The sequence below is a fragment of the Vanessa cardui genome, chromosome 30, assembly GCF_905220365.1.
Source record: "Vanessa cardui chromosome 30, ilVanCard2.1, whole genome shotgun sequence".
NCBI classification, from domain to species: Eukaryota; Metazoa; Arthropoda; class Insecta; order Lepidoptera; family Nymphalidae; genus Vanessa; species Vanessa cardui.
Genome location: NC_061152.1, coordinates 1,627,524 through 1,649,395, shown reverse-complemented (window position 1 = coordinate 1,649,395; position 21,872 = coordinate 1,627,524). Strand labels below are relative to the sequence as shown.

At 35.7% G+C, this 21,872-nt stretch overlaps 1 protein-coding gene across 1 annotated transcript in view; it reads left to right on the top strand.

The window, feature by feature from the left end:
• LOC124542173 overlaps positions 1-21,645 on the top strand; it is a 29,713-nt gene extending 8,068 nt beyond the window's left edge. Inside the window, exons 2-4 of the mRNA XM_047120109.1 lie at positions 10,060-10,200; positions 19,518-19,688; positions 21,146-21,645. Coding sequence (XP_046976065.1) covers positions 10,060-10,200; positions 19,518-19,688; positions 21,146-21,219 — 386 coding nt within the window. The 3' untranslated portion in view covers positions 21,220-21,645. The remainder of the gene's footprint in view (positions 1-10,059; positions 10,201-19,517; positions 19,689-21,145) is intronic.
• Positions 21,646-21,872: the final 227 nt, after the last annotated feature.

Below are 21,872 nucleotides of genomic sequence, written 5' to 3'. Positions count from 1 at the left end.
GAGAAGCGCAATTCCCGCATCAGTTGTCGAGCGACCTCTTCTAAAACCGAATTGCTCTGATACTAAATATACTACAAATTTGTCTATTTACAATGTTATATTAGAAACGCATGTTTTTAAAATTAGTGTTTCTTTATTATTTTCTTTTTTATTATTATTTAATTTACTACATCAGCAGGCTCGCAGATGCCCGTGCCTTTTTTTTTATATTTTATATTAAATATCAGATCTTCGCTGGAAATCATTCTTGTCGTCTTCTTGGGAGACGTGGCCCACACACACACATTTTTTTTCCTTTTTTTTTGTTGTTTTTTTTTTATATTTTAAAATAATATATAAATAATCTATAATTAATGATAAGAATATGTAGCAGTATTTACGACAGTATTCACCATTACTATATTCAATCAATCAATCAGCCCATTTCCGTCCACTGCTGGACATAGGCCTCTCCAATTGCACGCCACTGAGATCGTTCTTGGGCTACTCGCATCCAGCTCCTGCCAGCCGTCTTGCGTATATCACTCCACCGTGCCTTAGGACGTCCTACACTACGTTTGCCGAGACGCGATCTCCACTCTAGAACACGTTACTATATTTATTACTGTATTATACATGTATTAATATACAAAAACCTTCCTCTCAAATCACTTTTAATACTAAAAAAAAACCGCTTCAAAAACCGTTGTTCAGTTTTAAAGATTGAAGCATACATAGGGATATAGGGACAGAGAAAGCGACTTTGTTTTATTCTATGTAGTGTTGTCATTAATTAATGTCAACTTCGATCTAGGGTTAAAATCTAATTAATGGTTCTAATGTAAGGGAACTAACCTATCGATCGTGTTTAATTTATTCTTAAAATTCGCAATGTAACGCTCGTAAGTGTTGCCAGTAATAACATTCGTGTATATAGTTGTGTACGACACAACTTAGTATGTAACATCGGCAAAATTCGTAAAACCGATCAAATACATGGACAATATATCAAAGAAACGCTGATAATTTTAGAAGTTTGTAATGTGATGTCGTAAATTAACAAATTCTGTAGTATATTTAGTATCAGTATTGCACCCGTGCGAAGCCGGGCCGGGTTGCTAGTTGTTTATAAAAGAAATTATATAAATATTTTTAACTAGTTGGCAAATGCGATTTCCCTCGCCTTTACTTTGTAAGTCTATGTAATACTTCTACATATAAGGTTAGCAAAAATATATATCGCTTTATCTAAGCCGAGATAGCCCAGTGGTTTGAACGCTTGCATCTTAACCGATGATTGCGGGCTCACATCCAAGCACCACTATATATGTGCTTAATTTGTGTTTATAATTATCTCGTGCTCGTTGAAGAAAAGCATGTGTTAATTTCATAGGAATTCTGCCACATGTGTATTCCACCAACCCGCATTGGAACAGCGTAGTGGAATAAGTTCCAAATCCTTTCCCTAATTGGAATAAGAGGCCTTAGCCCAGCTAACATTTATTAATCAGTCTTGTTTCTTTGTACATGTATGTGTATGTATGTATGTTTATATGTTTCGATATATATGCATATGTATTTGTGTAGTGTATCTACCTTGTTTAGTGTAATTATTTGTGTATAAATATATTATTTCATATAGTATTTAACCTCTGTGCTGTACACCCGCTTTCCGCTTTTTCACATTTACTGCTACACACTGATTGTCTGGAAGAAATCGCTCTCAAGCGATAAGACAAAGACTTTTTTATATTGTGTTATTAAATGTAAGTTTTTTTTATTGTGTGTACAACAACAACAGCCAGTAAATAGCCAACTGATGGGCTAAAGACCTCCTCTCCCTTTGAGGAGAAGGTTTACAACATATTCCACCACGCTGTTCCAATGCGGGTTGGTGGAATACACATGTGGCAGAATTTCTATGAAATTTGTCACATGCAGGTCTCCTCACGATGTTTTCCTTCACCGCTGAGCATGAGATGACTTATAAAGACAAATTAAGCACATGAATCAGCGGTGCTCGCCTGGGTTTGAACCCGCAATCATCGGTTAAGATGCACGCGTTCTAACCACTGGGCCATCTCAGCTCAATTTGTGTACAATAATTGTGTGTACAACAAAGAGTTATTGTTATTATTATCTTTTAACGACTAGATTTTGCTGAGGTTCTTTATCACTGGTCTGTAAAAGCCAGTCCAAGTATGGCCCTCTAGGATAACCACCATAGTCTGACTTTTCTTTGTCGGTAACCATGGCAACCGGGTCAATTGTTTTGACCTATAAAGTCCTTGTAGTTTGCCATAATTTTAAGTAGGTAGGCAAAGTTCGGAGGACTGTTGTACAGTCAGAGTAAGAAAACCTTCGTCAGTTTTCAAATTAATTCCTTTATTAAGTCTTAAGCTCTTAGTACCTTTCGAATCTAAACGTCAAATCATTGCGACGCAATATGTCATTCTCGATCGGTAAAGCAGATTTTTGCTCACACTGAGCACGCGAAAATAGATCTTATGGTGACGAAATAACTCAAACTGGACCCCGATTTTTATATTTCTATATTTTGTACTAGTGCAATAGATACTAAATATACCACAGAATGTCTTACAACGTTCACAGCTTTTTGTCATTAGACAACACAAACCGCTATGTATCTGCGATTCAAATCTGTGATATCATCGAAAATATTCATTTAAATTACACGCTGTAAAGCCATATTGATCTATATTAGATGCACAATGTATTTAAGGTACTTAATTAAATATGGATTAATGCTGTATTGCTTAAAATCGCTGCGAAAATTAGCCATTATTTTTCGTAAAAGGTAAAGGACATTTCTTTTTTTATTGTGCGTATAAGACCTTCAAAGACTTTTTTGAAGACCTTTTCAAGCTGTACAATACTGTAGTACATTATTTTGATCTATCTCGTAGGGTTCAGCCATATTTGCAATGCAAGCGCAGAAATGTGTTTATTTACATCACTAGAAACCTCTAAAATTAACACTGTTTGTACTATATTGTCCATGTATTATATATACAGACCGCATAAAAATCCGTTGCGTAATTTCAAAGATCAATCAATAGTTTTCTTTATATTATAATTATAGTGACTTGGCAATGAGCACAAGAAGAAACAAATAAAACAGCATATTTGGAGGAGTTGAAAGTTATACACACCGCATGCGTAAACATTAATATCACAAAATAATTTTCTTTTGGTTTACCCGTGTCGTCCCAACTGAATTTCGACAACGGCGGTCAGTCTCATCCAAGACGAGTAAACTGCGCAGGACATACATTATAGTGCACAACTGTGTACGTCAGTAACATTTGCACATAATTCCAGACAGCAAGCAGCTTTTAATTTGTAAATATAATTAAACTTAATTTCGAAGATAATACATAAGGACAGACAGCGGTAAGCGACTTTGTTTTATACTATGTTTTGATGATATACATGCCGTTACGAAAAGCCGTAAGTCATGAAATTATGCATGAACGATCGATCATTTGACGACAAAGTGCTTTTACGTAATGTATCGTAAAAAGATAAAATCTCGCCAAATATTAAGAGTTCAAAGCACGCTTTGGTACGATCTATAAACAAAATGGCGACGCTTGTAATATTTTGACGTTTATAAATGTCAACAGCAGCATGTAAATTTCCCACTGCTGGGCTAAGTGCTCTCCCATTGAAGAGAAAGTTTGCAACATATTCTGAAATTGACGACCTCTGTGGTCGATTGGTACACGGGTTTTCATGGGTACGCCACTCCGAGGTCCCGGGTTCGTCCGGCCGAGTCGATGTAGATTATCATTAGTTGTCTACGTAGTCTCGGATCTGGGTGTTTGTGCCGTCGTTACTTCTGATCTTCCACAACACAAGTGCGTTAGCTACTCACATTGGGATCAGAGTAATGTATGTGATGTTGTCTCATATTTATTTATTTAATTTATTTATTCAACCACGCTGTTCCAAGGTTGGTGGAATACACATCTAGCAAAATTTCCATGAAATTAGACACATGCAGGTTTCTTCACGATGTTTTCTTTGACCGAGCACGAGATGAATTATAAACACAAATTGCATGTGTTCGAACCCGCAATCATCGATTAAGATGCCACTAACACATATAGCATTTTAGAAGTTGGCAGTCTTACTTGGAGTTCGAACTTGCTTCATAGTAATTTATATTAAGTTCAGTTTAGTTTGCATTTTTAAGAACAACAGACATTTATAATAGTTTTATAACAGACAGATATTTTCGCATCTAGAATATTAGTGTAAATAAGAATTATAAATAATAAACTAGTTGCTTGCTTTTTAGGGGTATAGTTGTCATGTTTTGAGCAAAAAAAGTAGCTATGTCCATTCCTGGAGTTCAAATTTGCCTCATAACTAAATTCGGTTCAGCGGTTTTGGAGTGAAAGAGCGAAAGAAAAACCAACATAGTTACTTTCAGATTCATAATATTAGTATATAAGTATAGATTTTGCGATTCAACGGGGAAATGCTGCTAGCATTCTAGCCACCAGTCCACGCGGTCAAGATTTATAACTAACTATAAAGTAACTTATAAATTACTTAATCGTAAATATAATAATCGGTATGAAATAATTACAGAAATTACAAGTAGTACCAAGTGAAATAGTAGCAAAAATATTTATAGCATAAAAAAACCGCTCTTTTGGCAAACCGCTCTAGAGTAGCTTTTACTTTTCACATCATCAGCCCATTTTTGTCCACTGCTGGACATAGGCCTCTCCAAGTGCACGCCACTGTGGCATCACTGTAAATCATCACTCCACGGTGCCTCAGGACGTCTACACCACGTTTTGGATTTAACAAACCAAATAATTTGGGAACCTTCTTTTGGGAAAATTGGGGAATTAAAGCCCGCAACGCACGCAAGCCTTTGGCGCTGTGATTCACAAAAGTGCGATTTTTAAGGATCTTTTTGACTGTCATAATATATCTTTGATATCCGTTAAGACCTAGGAACCTTCAAGAACGCAATATACCTCCAAGCCATAAAAAATCGCTAAAAATTATTTTTCTAACAAAAACGAGTTTTTATTTATTATTTAATTTATTTCATAATTATTTATTACTCAATATACATTACACAGACTATAATAATTCAACATAATTTGACATTTCGAACTGACAGGATGGCGGATACGTCACGTGACTGAATAACATATAATTATACGAGTTTTTTACCAGCGAATGTTTACATTTTAACATAAATTTGAATATTACTTGCGTTTTTCCTTAATAGAACGAGTTCAGACATGCCACATTGGATTCCTTGGGTGAAACAACGTACGATTATTCACAAAAAGACGTTTGAAAAAAGGCAACGTTTTACGTGGAAAGCATGCTTTAATATATTATACGTTTCGTTTGAATTAATTACGCAATTGCTGTGCAGTATTTGCAAATAACTTTATGTTTTTTTACGTTTTTCTACAGCTAAACAACAGTCCGCAGTATTGTTGTGTTAAACTCGCTTCCCGCTCTGTACCCTTGGATCTTTTAAACTACTCGACGCATTTTGATGCGGTTTTGATAATCAGAAAAAAATCATGATTAAATATTTGTCTTTCTGGTCTTCAGTCTAAAAGTTGTATATAAATCTTTAATATCTTAATACATTATTTTAACTACCAACGCTGGAAGGATAGTTACTAATAATATACAATATAATATCACACTAATATATATATCCAAGAAAAAAAAAACAAAAGAGAACGTATTCCGCGCTATATTTCACAAATTGTACCTCCTATCGGAAAATTTAACGCCCGACCACATCCGGCGGCACAAAATGGAGTATATTTTTAGATTCATAACATTAAAATGTCGGTATTGTTAAAAAATAATAGAATTCCGTGATGTGACACTAAATGCCGGTTGTTAAGTTCAAAATAAATCATTCGTTCTGGAGTTTGGTAACGAAATTTGTGGTGCTTGGTGGTAGGGCTTCGTGCATGCCCATCTGATGGTGGTCACCAGATAGTCTACCACCAAATAACAGTACTCAGTGTTGTTGTTTTTGTGAAAGGGTGATCGGTAACTACAGGCACAAGGGACATATCTTAGTTCCCAAGGTTGGCGCATTGGTGATGTAAGGAATGATAGATACATATATACGTTTTTATGGTATAGGTTGGTGGATGATCATATGGGCCACCTGATGGTAAGTGGTCACCATCACCCATAGACAATGGTGACATGTGTATTCTATAACCTCCATAGGATCATGGCGGAATAACTTCCGAAGCTCTTTAAAACCGAGAGGCATTAACTCAGCTGTAAAACATTTAGAATTATAACATTTTTAATATAATTTATCGTACTTCAGATCGTAGTCTCAGTAGATTCTATATTTGATAGATCGACTAACGCATAATATAAATATAATTTATACTCTACTAGCGACCACCTCCCCTCCGACTTCGCACATCACATCACTTTAAAACTTCTATAATTATCAGCGTTTCTTTACTATATTGTCCGTGTATTATATACAAAAACCTTCCTCTCGAATTACTCTATCTATTTAAAAAAAACGTATCAAAATCCGTTGCGTATTTTTAAAGATTTAAGCATGCATAGGGATATAGGGACGGAGAAAGCAACTTTGTTTTATACCATTTAGTGAAGCGCTTAAAAGTAATGTAATTTTTTAGGTTTGTTTCAGAATTGGACATAATACCCTACATACAAAAAGAAAATTTTTATTTTTTTATAATATTAGTACAAGGAAATTTTGGTATAGATAAAAAATATATATTTTAAACCCCAAGAATTAATATCGTTGTCAAAAAAAAAAAAAGATTAAATCAAAATAGTAACAAAAATTCAATACTTCGAAAATGGAACGCGTTATAACTCTATTCGAGTTCAAAACAAAAAGAAACCAGTACACACGAAAAGGAACTCTATATCAGTTCTATTTACGTTCAAATTTAATTAAATTTAAGAAATTCGATAAAATTTAAATTCATAGATAAGGACGTCAAGTGAATTTCGGTTCTATCGTGTTCGTTTAAGGTGCAAATTTCAATGGAACCCTACTGATAACGTTTTCATAGATACTAGTGGCGGCCTCTACTACGGAACTAACCGGCTGAATTACATTAGGCCTCCTTGGTCTTGTTAAGGTGCGGTTTCATTAGCGCATAAATATTAAGCGTATTTTTAAATTGTAAACGTGTTTATTTTAACTCTTCATAATATTTAAAATACGATATGTAAATGATGAGATGGCCCAGTTAAGCGTGCATCTTAACCGATGATTGCGAATTCAAACTCAGGCAGGGTGTTTATAATTCATCTCGTGCTTCACGGTGAAGAAAGACATCGCGAAACCTGCATGTGTCTAATTTCCACAATTAAATCCGCCAACCTGCATTGGAGCAGCGTGGTGGAATATACCCCTTACCTTCTCCTCAAATGGAGAGGAGGCCTTAACCCATCAGTAGGAAATCTACAGACTATATATGTTGATACCCATTCCGACTTGACTTATACTGAACGCATTGCCTACTAAAGTCGACGCGATATTTCCTTCCTTCAACAATAATTGTCATATCTCAACTAGAAAATTCACTAGTGCTTACCTGGCTTTGAACCCACGATCATCGGTTATGATTTACGTGTTCTAACCACTGGGCCATTTTGGTGCGGGACAGCAAGTCGAAATAAATATAAATTAATTGCTATTCACCGCATCACATAAGATAAGCTGAACTGTTTAGTATAATTGCATTTTTAAATAATCGTAATGAATCCAGTTTTGTTTTAAAGGAAGAAATTGGAGAGATATTTTGTATAAAAGAAATCGAAACTCAACACAGATCATAAAATGTCAACATGCAGACGACTTGGACAATAATAAACATTAAATTTATAAGATACACGTATCAAAATGCCGTATCACAATATATACATATACAGACTGTTCTTTTGAGATTTAGAAAGAAATTCACATTCTTGTATCTAAATCATTGATTGATGACTGTATTTTTAAATGTTGAAAAAGAGTAACTACTGAGTTTCTTGCCGATTCTTCTCAGTAGATCCAACTTTCCTAAACGGTGGTTGCTTCGCTTAATATAGTTGTCAAAAGTGCTTGTAAAAGCCTACTTGAATAAAGTATATTTTGATATTTTTTTTTTATTTTTATTATTTATTGTCTCAGTGTCTTAATGGAACCGTAGCTTAACCGGAAGTCCATAGTAAAATGGCCGCTGCGGGGGCGTAAAAGTAATGTGCTTCCGAACGATATCTAACCATCTCTACTGAAAGTAGGTTACGAGGTTTATTAAGTTATTTTACATATACTATAATTCAACGCGATATTTACTGGTGGGAAATCCATGTAAAAACTACAGTAGAAGTAGTAAAATAGGGGGGAGGTACTAGTACGTATTGTACTCTTTACAACTTGTACACAAATTCTTAATATTGATTTAAGTAAGACATAAAGGCATGCCAAGTTCTTATCATTATCAACTTCAGGAACCAAGCTTTTATATTCCCTATGCCTAAGGGAGCCGAGATTGCCCAGTGGTTAGAACGCGTGCATCTTAACCGGTGATTGGTGGTTCAAATCCAGAGCACCACTGATTATGTGCTTAATTTGTGTTTATAATTCAGCTCGAGCTCAAGAAAACATCGTGAGAAAACCTGCATGTGTCTTATTTCAATGTAATTCTGCCACATGTATATCCAAATCACAATGGAATATGTTCCACACTTTCTCCTCAAAGGGAGAAGAGGCCTTAGCCCATCAATGGGAAATTTACAGGCTGTTAATGAAATAAATATTTTTAAAAAATGCTTATAGTTCTCCTGACTCACTCTTTAAACTGGAACACAACAATCTACATTAATATTATAAATGTAAAAGTAAGAACTGCAGTGCGCGCTAGTTCTTAACTTTTGTCACGGTGACTGTTTGAATATGTATGGAGGTGCGCACACGTTACGACGTGACAATTGGGTGACATTTATGTCTGCATCTGTACATATTCACGGACTCCGCAAGAGTGACGAAACAGTCACCGTGACAAAAGTTACCAGTGCGCGCTAGTTGTAACTCTGTCGCTCTTTCACAACCAAACCACTGAACCGATTTTGATGAAATTTGGTATGAAGCAAACTTGAAGTCCAAGAAAGGATATAGAGTAACTTTTTTGCCTGACATGATATCCAACAATTTAAAACGCGAGCAATTACTAGTACCTTATATTTCGGTTTAGTGGTAAAATATCTATTGAGTGTGGTACCATTGAGCTACCACCAAGACTGTAAATGGTATTGTTCTCATTTACGACGACCTCCGAGGTCGAGTACACCGGTTTTCATGGGTACGACATTCCGAGTCGATGTAGATTATCATTAGTTGTCTATGTCGTCTCGGGTCTGGGTGTTTGTGCCGTCGTTACTTCTGATCTTCCACAACACGAGTGCGTTGGTACTTACATTGGGATCAGATTAATGTATGTGATGTTGTTAATCATCATCCTCCTGCCCTTATCCCAATATTATTTGGGGTCGGCGCAGCATGTCTTCTCCTTCCATACTTCTCTGTCAGACGTCATCTCACGAGTAACTAACCTAACCATATCGTCTTTCACACAATCCATCCATCGTGTCCTTGGTCGTCCTTTACCTCTATATACATCCACACCCATGCTCAAGGCCTTCCTCACAATATGTTCCTCATTCCTCCGCATAACACGCCCATACCATGATAGCCGCCTTCCACATAACTTCTCGGCTATCGGTGTCACTTTCAAACTTCCTCTTATGTACTCATTCCTTACTCTATCCATTCGCGTAACACCACACATTCCTCTCAGCATTCTCATCTCCGTAACATGCAATTGTCTTTCAGTCATCCCTTTTGTAGCCCAACTCTCTGATCCATATAGGACAGCAGGTCTGATCATGGTCTTATAGATCTCTCCCTTAAGTTTAAGAGGAATACGGGGGTCACAGATTGTTCCCGTAACCTGCCGCTATTTCATTGATGTTGTCCAATATTTATTTATTTATTATTCTTTGCAGCTCGACAGTGCAACCGGCAAGCTGAATGTGCCGGAATTAGCAGCTCGTCATGCGTCAGGACACATTACGATCCCGTCACAAGATGTCTTTGTGGAGACAACCTGCCTCCAGTGAATGGCCAGTGCGAAGCGGTTACAAAAGGTACGTTTTTTAATTTGAAAATGGAACTCATCCAATCAAAGATGGCGCTGTCAACTTCTTTCGTCCTAACTTTGACATTTGATATAAAGGTTTGACGTTTGCTGACCTAATTTATTATATATGTATATTTATATATGTTGAATATTTTATATATAATTACTGGTACTTCGACGTATTACCATTAGGAGTCAATAGGGGTGACCATTTGTGATAATTTTTAACGCCATTATGCAAAAAAGAACCATTTTTGAGTTACCACACTCTTGTCCCCTAATTTACATTATTATTATTAATTGAATACAATTAAATTATGACCCAGTAGTTAGAACGCGTGCATCTTAACCGATGATTGCAGGTTCACACTCAAGCACCTCTATATATATGTGCTTAATTTTTCTTTATAATTCATCTCGTGCTCGGTGAAGGAAAACATCGTGAGGAAACCTGCATGTGTCTAATTTCATTGAAATTTTGCCACATGTGCATTCCACCAACTCGCATTGGAACAGCGTGGTGCAATATGTTCCAAATCCTCTCCTTAATGGAAGGGCGACGAATAGCGTCGAATGGCGCGATAGGGAGCTGTTTCTGATGGTTGTGGAAATCGGTAATAATCGGTTTCATTGCATTTTCCGATGTTACATCTAAGTCGTAGTATACTTAGATAAAGTTCACACAAAAATATAAATCTTTCCTCTTCATAATAGTAGATAGAAATAAATCTAAAACATGAGCCTATTACAGATATATCTAGATATGCCATGACCTCGGCTGACCCCTTTTTCTAACCAATTTGAATGTCTAAAAAGGTCAGGGAATACATAAAGGCTTCTACTTCGGACGTGAGGTTTACATATAATTAAATGCCTTCACAGGTTTGGGACCATTCATTTCGTTTTCTAGTATTTTAACTTCTCCGATCGTAAGAAAACATAATAATTGTAGCCTAAGTTACTCCCTATTATATCAGTTATCTGCCAGTGAAAGTCTCGTCAAAATCGGACCAGCCGTTCAAGAGATTCGCCGGAATAAAAAGACAGACAAAAATTGTAAAAATTGTTATTTTCGTATATGTACCGTGTGTAAATATGCATTGACTAAAAAGGGTTACTTTAATATTACAAACAGACACTCCAGTTTTATTATATGTATAGAAAAGAATATTCCAACCACATCTCCGTGTAATATTTATTTTGTAACAATCTAAAGGAAAAAATTAATAAATTGATTTATTTTTCAAAGTAAAAATTTTTTGGAATTTTTTTTTTATGACATAGATTGGTGGACGAGCCTATGGGCCATCTGATGGTAAGTGGTCACCATCACCGATAGACAAATACCCTGTAAGAAATATTAACTATTCCTTACATCATCAATGTGCCACCAACCTTGGGAACTAAGATGCTATATCCCTGGCAGGCACAAGGGACATAGCATCTTAGTTACCAAGGTTGATGGCGTATTGACGATGTAAGGAATAGTTAATATTTCTTACAGCTTCATTGTCTATGGATGGGGACCACTTACCATCAGGTGGCCCATATGCTCGTCCACCAACCTATTACATAAAAAAAGATTTACGAACGGTTACGGCATATATATTAAATATTAGGCGCCATCCAACTGCTACAGTAGTATTGATCTAGTCACTTTGACTTTTGACATTATAGATATTTTTAGAACCAGAAGTAGGAAGTAGGTTAACCTCTAAAACAATTATCTTTAATTTAAAATAACAATCAATCTACCACAGAAGAAAACATTTAGTCTACAACACAAATAACCATCAATAATCACATTACACCGTAATAATTATATTCGCGATCTCAATGTGTCAGCCAGGATCACGAATCTCCTGCCTTTTATTTTTAAGGGAAGTTGTGTGACTTGACGCTGATGTTGCTTGTTTATTCCAACAATATTTACTTGATTTGATTAAGCTCTAACAAGCCATTTTGTTTTAAAGAATTCTTTGTAACTATAGGTTAGCTGTTATGCACATTCTACAGGGAAGGGCTGATGAAAAACTTGTTATATATGTATAATATATGTTACATAAATGAACAGCTATCGTCTCAATTATTGGGACAAAAATCGGCTCACGCTATTAATATACAAGATTTTTGGACGTTTAGACGAAAAAAATTCATGATTGGGTAAATAATAATATAGTTATACTTTAGGTAGTAAAGTAAAGTAACAATCGGTAAATTTAACACTGCTGGGATAAGACCTCTTCCATTAAGGAGAGGGTTTGGAACATATTCCAACACGCTGTTCCAATGCGTGTTGGTGGAATGCACATGTGGCAGAATTTCAATGAAATTAGACACGTGCATATTTCCTTACGATGTTTTTCTTCACCGAGCTCGAGATGATTTATAAACACAAATTAAGCACATAAAAATTCAGCGATGCTGTGGTTTGAACCCGCAATCATCCACGAAATTCTGCCACGTGTTCAACCAATCTGGATTGGAACACCGTAGTGAAATATGTTCCAAAACTTCTCCTCAAAGGAAGAGGAGGCATTAGCCCAGCAGTGGGCAATTTACAGGCTGTTGTTGTTGTCACAGTAGCATTCATCACAATGACCGAATCAGTGGTAATCATTGCATGTACAAGAGACGTAAGGATGAGCTAAGATATATAAATATCGCACTTCTATGAATTACAGCGCCAAAAGGCTTTCGTGCGTTGTTTTAAGAAATTATAATGGATAGATATAGATCAGTAGTTCTCAAACTTATTTTTCTCGTGGACCACTTTCAAAATTTTATTGTTTTCGGTGGACCCCTGTCGTAGACTGCTGCTACATATCTACCAAATTCTTAAAGTCGCCAAAAAATAAAAATTGTGACGCTTCTGAGTTCTGTGCCTACATTTATGGGTAAAATAAAAACGAAAAATAATAAATTTTCTAACACTTTACTTATTAAAAGAATATAGTTACAAGAAAAAATTAATGAGGTAATATAACTACGCTTACACTTTTGCTCTTTACTATCAAAAGCAGATAAATTTTCGTAGACCCCCATTATTTATTCACGTCTACGTAGACCCCCATCATGACTCCCGTGGACCCCTAGGGGTCCACCTGGACCACTTTGGGAGTCACTGATCTACATGGTTCACAAGTCGTTTGGCTTGTAAAATCCAAAAGCAAAAGCTGGTATTCTAGAGCGTTTAAAATGTCAAAGCAAGCGGCCGTTTTTATTTGTCAAAAATATTCTTGCTACCATTTCACTGGGTCGTAATTTCTGTAATTATTTTCTTATTTTTATGTATTTCATATTATTTAGTAACATTGATCACTCTGATAAGATCAGTGATAATCATTGTACGTGCACTAGGAGTAAGGATAAGCTTATAACGCCAAGTTTCCAACTTCGCAAAGTCAATAAATCCGGACAATAAATTTGGACAAGGTATCCGTTTCCACAACAAAATACATTTTTCGGAAGCTCCTATCGAATATCTGATCCGGATTCTCTTTTTTTATGGTATAGGTTGTCGGACGAGCATATAGGCCAACTGATGGTAAGTGGTCACCATCACCCATAGACAATGACGCTGTAAGAAATATTAACTATTCCTTACATCATCAATGTGCCACCAACCTTGGGAACTAAGATGCTATGTCCCTTGTGCCTGTAGTTACAGCTCAATCACCCTTCAACCAGGAACACAACAATACTGACTACTGTTGTTTGGCGGTAGAATAACTGATGAGTGGGTGGTACCCACCCAGACCGGCTTGCACAAAGCCCTACCACCAAGACGGTATGTATTGTTCCATCCGTCTTTGGTACGCTAGTGGTACAAATACATATTGCCGTACTGGGTAGTGATATTCGCTGCTACCTTAATACAAGGGATTATATCGAGGATGTTAAAACAGCCTCATGGAAACTTTAAGTCCTGAACCCTTGATTAGTACCCCAAGTTTCTTTGTTTTTGGCGCTTACAGGGGTAAAATGAAGATTGACGCAGTTTCAGCAAGTCATATAATATAATTATAAGCATATATAAAAACCCCAATTATATATTTAATTAGTTTACATATAACAGTAATTATTTATGAAAATACTAATTAAACATACCTACGTCATTCTGTGACCTTATTAAGAAAACGTGATTGTAACATAATTAATGGAAAACGGTGTAGTAAATAAATGTTTAAGGTCACGTGCGCCCCCCCAATTAGCCTCGAAGGGGGGAGGCGAACGATTATAGTGTAGATGTTATAATTATTCGTTTGACTTTATGTAGTTAATATTTGTGGCGCAGTTATTTGAAATACATTGAAATGTTATTTCGATTGTTGTGACAATGTAATTAGTTAACGTTGCAGTGTGTAACGTTTTTATGAAACATTTATTTAATAAAAATGAAAAAATAAGCAAAATATACCTACCTACTTTATTCAAGTAGGCTTTTAAAAGCATTTTTGAATCGTCGTTTAACAATTAAATGAAGCTACCACCGGTTCGAAATGTAGTTTCACTGAGAAGAACCGCTAAGAAACTCAGTTACTCTTTTTCAACATAAAAATACAGTCATGTTAGTTAGTAACAATCATATATGCATATAATATATCCCGCCTGGAAGTCAACAAATAATAATTTCGCGCTCTTTTATCGTCCTAATAATCTTGTACTGAATAATACGCCTATGCGATTTAAATTTAAGAAACGGCAAAGTTAAAAATGTCTGTTCATTTTAAAAAGGTTCTAAGAAGTTACGCGGTCTTATGACCATGACATTAAACAGGCTGATAGGACTTTGTGCAAATCCATCTAAGTTGTTCCTACCATCATCATCACGATACAGCAACACTTACAATTAGTAATATTAGTATATTCCAGTTTGAATACAGTGTAACTACAGGCACAAGGGACATAACGTCTTAGTTCTGAAAACTGGCGCATTGGCGATGTAAGGTATGGTTAATATTTCTAACAGCGTCATTGTCTATAATGAGTTTAAAGTAATTCAAAAGTACTTGTTATACCTACATGATTCAATTCAATTCAATTCTTGGTTTAGTGACTTTTAATTGCGCCGACAGGGCACACATTATTTCGCCAATGTCACGTAGAATGGAGAAGACATGAATCAGACTAAATGGTACGGTTGAGGATACCTACATGATTAATTAATTATCAATGTTTGTGGCATATTAATGCGTTAATGTATGGATTTTAAAGATTCATTCAAATTCATAATAATACATATGCACCCTCACGATTTGTCCTTTACTAAAACGAGATGAATTGAAAAAAATTAAGATTTTGTATCTGTCAAATCGCTTGCAATATACTAAGAATAGATAAAAATCGGATAATAACAATACTCAGTATTGTTGTGTTTCGATTTGAAGGGTGAGTGAGCCAGTGTAACTACAGGGTGTTCCCAAGGTTAGTGGCGCATTGATGATGTAAGGAATAGTTAATATTTCTCTCAGCTTCATTGTCTATGGGTGATGGTGACCACTTACCATCAGGTGACCCACATGCTCGTCCGCCAACCTATATCATAAAAAAGAAGAAAATAAAGAATATATATCGGGTTCTCTTAGTCGCGGTATATCAAACTAAATAAAAATCTTTTAATAAATTAATTTTCAAATAAATTTTACATAAATTTCATTTATATAAACGGCATTGTTATCAAACGTTTAAACTTTTTTGGAAGCGTATATGATAACTAACAATAATCATTCTTTGCAAAGTTTTTTGAACGCATCCGTAAACGTCAAACATGGCCGCCCATCGAACTGTCATGTTATTGAATTTACAGATTAAATATTGAAATATATCGATAATACAAATTTTGAAAACTAAAAAATAAAACTGCATTATTTCATAACAACAATGATTTAGCAAAAAAATCTGCTCTACAATTAAAAAATAAGATTATTTTACCGCAATATAGAAAATTTCATGATAATCAGTGCATAAATATCGAAATTGTCACAATTTTTAAATGAATACGGTCTCCTGTAAACTAACGATTTTATAGACGTCCGTATTTACTTCGCTGCCATCAATGTGTTGTCAACTTAAATTTTTTTTCATTATCAATTCATTGGTGGTAGGGCTTTGTGCAAGCCCGTCTGGGTAGGTCCACCCACTCATCAGTTATTCTACCGCCAAACAACAGTACTCAGTATTGTTGTGTTCCGGTTTGAAGGGTGAGTCAGTGTAACTACAGGCACAAGGGACGTAACATCTTAGTTCCCAAGGTTGGTGGCGCATTGACGATGTAAGGAATATTTAATATTTCTTACAGCGTCATTGTCTATGGGTGATGATAACCACTTACCAACAGGTGGCCCATATGCTCGTCCGGCAATCCAAAACAAAAAAATATATATTTTCATTATCACGTGCGAAGTCGGGTCGGGTCGCTAGTTAAATATTGTAAAGATTTATTTCCCAAAAGCCTGTGTTTAATATTAATTCGTGATTAAACGTGATTTCTTTGTATAATATTTCGAGTAATTGATTAGAGCGAGCGATAATCAAGTATTATATTACAGACTGAAAATTCTCATATATTTTTAAACGCGACATTTTATTATCAAAAACGGAATCGAACACGAAAGGTCTGAAGAAGTAAATTACGATCGTTAAGGGAATTAACACACGCGCGACCGTCGACGCGATAACACATTAAGCGACGGCCACAACTTTGCTGATAGATGATTTTTTTTTTATTTAAGTAAAGTGGCAGCCTGTAAATTTCCTACTACTGGGATAAGACCTCCTCTTCCATTCAGAAGAGATTTTGGAACATATTCCACCACATGTAGAAGAATTTCGATGAAATTAGACGCATGCAGGTTTCCTCACGACGTTTTCCTTAACCGAGCACGAGATGAATTATAAACACAAATTAAGCACATATATGTGCCTTGCCTGGGTTTGAAGCAATCATCGGTTAAGATGCACGCGTTCTAACCACTGGGCCATCTCGACTCTTCTATAATGTATTATAATATAAATACTACACATTCCAAAAACCATATATACTACGAATAGTCCTGTCCTATGATCAGTGGCAGAGTTACCAATAGGCTAAGTAGGCTGGAGCCTAGGGCGGCAGATTTAGCCCAAATTCGTTATTATCTTACAGAAATTAAAAAAGAACTTATAATTATATGTATCCACATAACGTCCGTAATCCGTATACTCGTCACTACATAGCGGGTTGGAAAAATAATCTAGTAACTGACAGAAATATCACCTAGTTTATAATCATACTAATAACGGGAAAAAAACGATGTAATGAGGACGATAGAACACAAATCATAAATGTTGCAAAAAAGTAGGGGCGGCAAAAATTGAATAGCCTACTAGCGGCAGATTTGTAAATCCGCCACTGTCTGTGATGCGACGATTTGCGTTGATCTTTTAGAGTTGCAACTTTATTTGTGCTTGACGTTTTTGGATTATACGTCGTGACTATAACTTACGATTATATGCGTCGCTTCATATTCTATACCTTTTTACAACACGTATAAAGTCGTAAGTTTCTATTTATTACCGTTGTTACTATAATTTGCTTTTAAATTCAATGAAAACGCCTTGTCACTCAAACATACAATCAGTGCTATGTACCAAAATTAATGTTGAAAAGTAACAACTGAGTTTCTTACCGGTTCTTCTCGGTGGAATCTACTTTTCGAATCGGTGGTAGCTTCACATAATTGTTAAATGACGATTCAAAAGTTCTTGTAGAAAGCCTACTTAGATAAAGTTTATCTTGATTTGTTTTTTTGTGGTATAAGTTGGCGGACAAGCATATGGGCCACGTGATTGTAAGTGGTCACCACCTATTTACAATGGCGCTGTACGAAACATTGACCATTGCTTACATCACCAATGCGCCAACAACCTTGGGAACTAAGATGTTATGTTATGCCTGTAGTTACATTGACGCCCTCACCCTTAAAACCGTAACACAACAATGCTAAATACTGTAGCTTTGCGGTAGTATATCTGGTGGTACTTACCAGGTGAGCTTGCACGAGCCCTACCACCAAGTTTATCACGTAGGCTCATAAAATAATCCTTGAATCGGCTTACAAGATAGTATACATACTAAATATATAGTTAGCTTAGACAAAACACCAATAAAAAAGCTAGTCATCATTGTACTATAAAAATAAACGAAATTAATAACTAATTACGTCGTTCGAAAGACTTAAAAAAACCGAAAGTACTTTAAAAGTGAAATTATTTTAATTCACAAACTTATTTTACAAATATTAAAACTAATTTAATTAGACTAATTCATGTGTTGGGGTTGTAACACAGAATGCCATCAGAACCAATTATTATAAAATAATAAGTAAAGTAAAGTAACAGCCTGTAAATTTTCCCACTGCTGGGCTCATGGCCTCCACTCCTATTAAGGAAAGGGCTTGGAACATATTCCAACACGCTGTTCCAATGCGAGTTGGCGGAATGCACACGTGGCAGAATTTCAATGAAATTAGACACATGCAGGTTTCCTCACGATGTTTTCCTTAACCGAGCACGAGATGAATTATAAAAACAAATTAAGCACATATATACAGCGGTGCTTGCGTGTGAACCCGCAATCATCGGTTAAGATGCACGCGTTCTAACCACTGAGCCATCTCGGCTCTAATAATATTATAAAATAATATACTTTTCTTAATTCTGAGACACAGAAATTATAAAGAAAGATCGGTGTGGTCCGTTGTTGGGCGGCGTGATGTTGCGCAAGGGTTGTTGGTACCGCCGTCGGTGGTCTCGGCGAACGCGATGTCCTAATGTACCACCATAGGGTGGTCGCATACATAACAAACTGTACTGTACTGAATAGGCTATTTGACAATGCGAAAAATAAATTGTGAATTATTGTAATCAGTGTATATTATGAGTTTAGAAATGGTTATTTACTAACGAAGCTTGAAAATAATACTTAATTTAGTCAAAAATCAATAAATAAATAGGCATTTTTTCAAAAGTTTGTCACGTGACACGAAATGGGCTTATGATTAAGTCGCTTTCTTGTAAACCTCGCTTTTCTTCTATACGTACCACAGATTAAAATACAGCAAAGTGACGTCACCGACCCCATTGCAGCGCCATATTGTCCAAGTAGCGTTTTCGCGCGTTATTTAGATATGGAATTTTTAACATGATATTCTTCGGCAAATATGTACTAGGAATAAAGAAATCAACTCTTACTTGGTTCCTTAACCTCTACTAAATAATATAAAATTGATTTTAAAAACCAGTCGAATAGCCTATTAAAGATATATGTTATTTACTTTCCAGTTCTCTATCATGTATGCTCAAATAGTGACGAATGCAACGACGGCCTCATCTGCGGCACACCCAATATAACCGGCTCAGCACCGTCTCATCTCCGCGTCCACTCCCCTCAAGATAAGATATGCCTCTGCGACACTGAGAGCGGCTACAGGGAAAAGGAACACACGTGTAGTGGTAAGTATATTGGATGGCTATTGCTCAACAATAACAACAACAGCCTGTAAATCTCCCACTGTTGCGTTAAGGCTTTCCCTCCCTTTTGAGGAGAAGGTTTGGAGCATATTGCACTACGAATATCCCTGTGGTTAGAACGCGTGCATCATAACCAATGATTGCGGGTTCAAACCGAGTCAAGCAACACTTTATATATGTGCTTGATTTATATTGGAATTCATCTCGTGCTCGGTGAAGGAAAACATCGCGAGGAAACCTCCATGTGTCTTATTTCATAGAAATTCTGCCACATGTGTATTCCAATAACCCGCATTGGAACAGTATGAATATGGTAGTGACCATTTTCATATGCTTGATATATGTTATAATTCATCTCGTGCTCGGCCATGATGGAAAACATCGTGGTTAATTTCATCTAAATTCTGCCACGTGTGTATCCATCAACCCTCATTGGATCATCGTGATAGAATACTCCAAACCGTCTCCTAAAAGGAGAGGAGGCCTTAACCCAGTGGTGGGAAATTTACAGGCTGTTAATGACACAGTTAGCGAGCATAATAATTTGACAGTTATATATGTACTGTCATCATGGTCTAAAATAAAGCCTTAACATATAATTCGGTGTAACATAGCTATATAATAAGCTCCATGCTTACTCCCTGCGTGATTATAAATTAACTCGCGATTCAGCAATTCAGATCTTATCTAAATAATTACAATCAGATTCAAACCCTTAATTAAAAATATCCTTATCAGTAAACAGAATTTCTGATACCACTTTGAAGGGGTACGAGTAATTTACACGTGATCAAGACATTACAATAATATTTGTACATATTTATTTGATATCAAATATATTTAATATTATGTCAACACGCGTGTGTTTTTTTAATCATTATGAATATGTTTACAGATTATATTTAAAATGTAAAGTTAATTTAGGATCTCTTTTTATTGAAAATATACTTGTTAAAGAGGTAGGTTTATATGTATAATAGATGTATATTACAGTAAAAAAAAGCCTAGAATTTCAACTTTCATAAACGGAAAAATAAACATTTTTAGGGGGGCCACTTGATGGTAATTTGTCACCATCACCCTTAAACAATGACGCTGTAAGAAATATTAACTATTCCTTACATCGTCAATGCGCCACTAACCTTGGGAACTAAGATGTTATGTCCCTTGTGCCTGTAGTTACACTGGCTCACTCACCCTTCAAACCGGAACACAACAATACTGCGCACTGTTGTAAAAAAAAAGTTGTTAAAAAAAATGTTATATTAGGTATGAAGATTTAGTAAGCCAGTGTAATTACAGATTAATTGGAAGTAATAATGGTATCTCCGTTAGCTGCCGTAGTTTTAACGGTTGCATTATAATTCCTAACTAACTACACAGTATTGTCACTAAGGTAGCTAGTCTGCCTGTTTCATTAATACATATATTCGTTACAGATGCCGACATCCTTAAAACATCAATAATCGCCGTGATCTTCGTAACCTGCTTAAGGAAAATGCTTGTCAATTAACTAAAGAGCGTAACGCACGATTTATATTCATTGTAATAGGCCTTTATGGGATTGAACACATTTGCACAATAATATGACAGCGATTATGAAATCATACATCACAAAACCGTTGATTTAATTTCCTTTTTTAAAATATTTATTACTTTTTTTTTCTTTATTTAAAGAGCTTTGTTACCGTGTGTGTCTATGTCGCTCTGTTATTTAACATTACATATTTATTTCCTTAACCTAAAATACTTGTTAGCTAACATATCCAATGCGCTAACTTCAACACTTAATGGAAATGCCAAAATAAGTCATACAATCAATTATATTCAAATCATTAATATTAAACTGAATAGCTAAAGCAGGGCCGTATTTAGGGGAGGGCAACCGGGGCAACTGCCCTGGGGCCTCCACATGATAGGGGGCCACAGTTTCCAGCAAGGTAACAAATACTGAGATATAGTCAAATTATAATAATGTTACTATTTAATATTTTTAATGTTACCGATACAAATACGAAACAAATCATTGCTTACTGATTAAAAAAAAAAACTAATTAATTCATAATAATATAATTATTAGGGTGTTCACGCTTCTGTTTGTCTAGGGCCCTCACTTTTTTGTGGCCCCAGGGGCCTCCAGACCTTTAAATCCGACTCTGAGATATA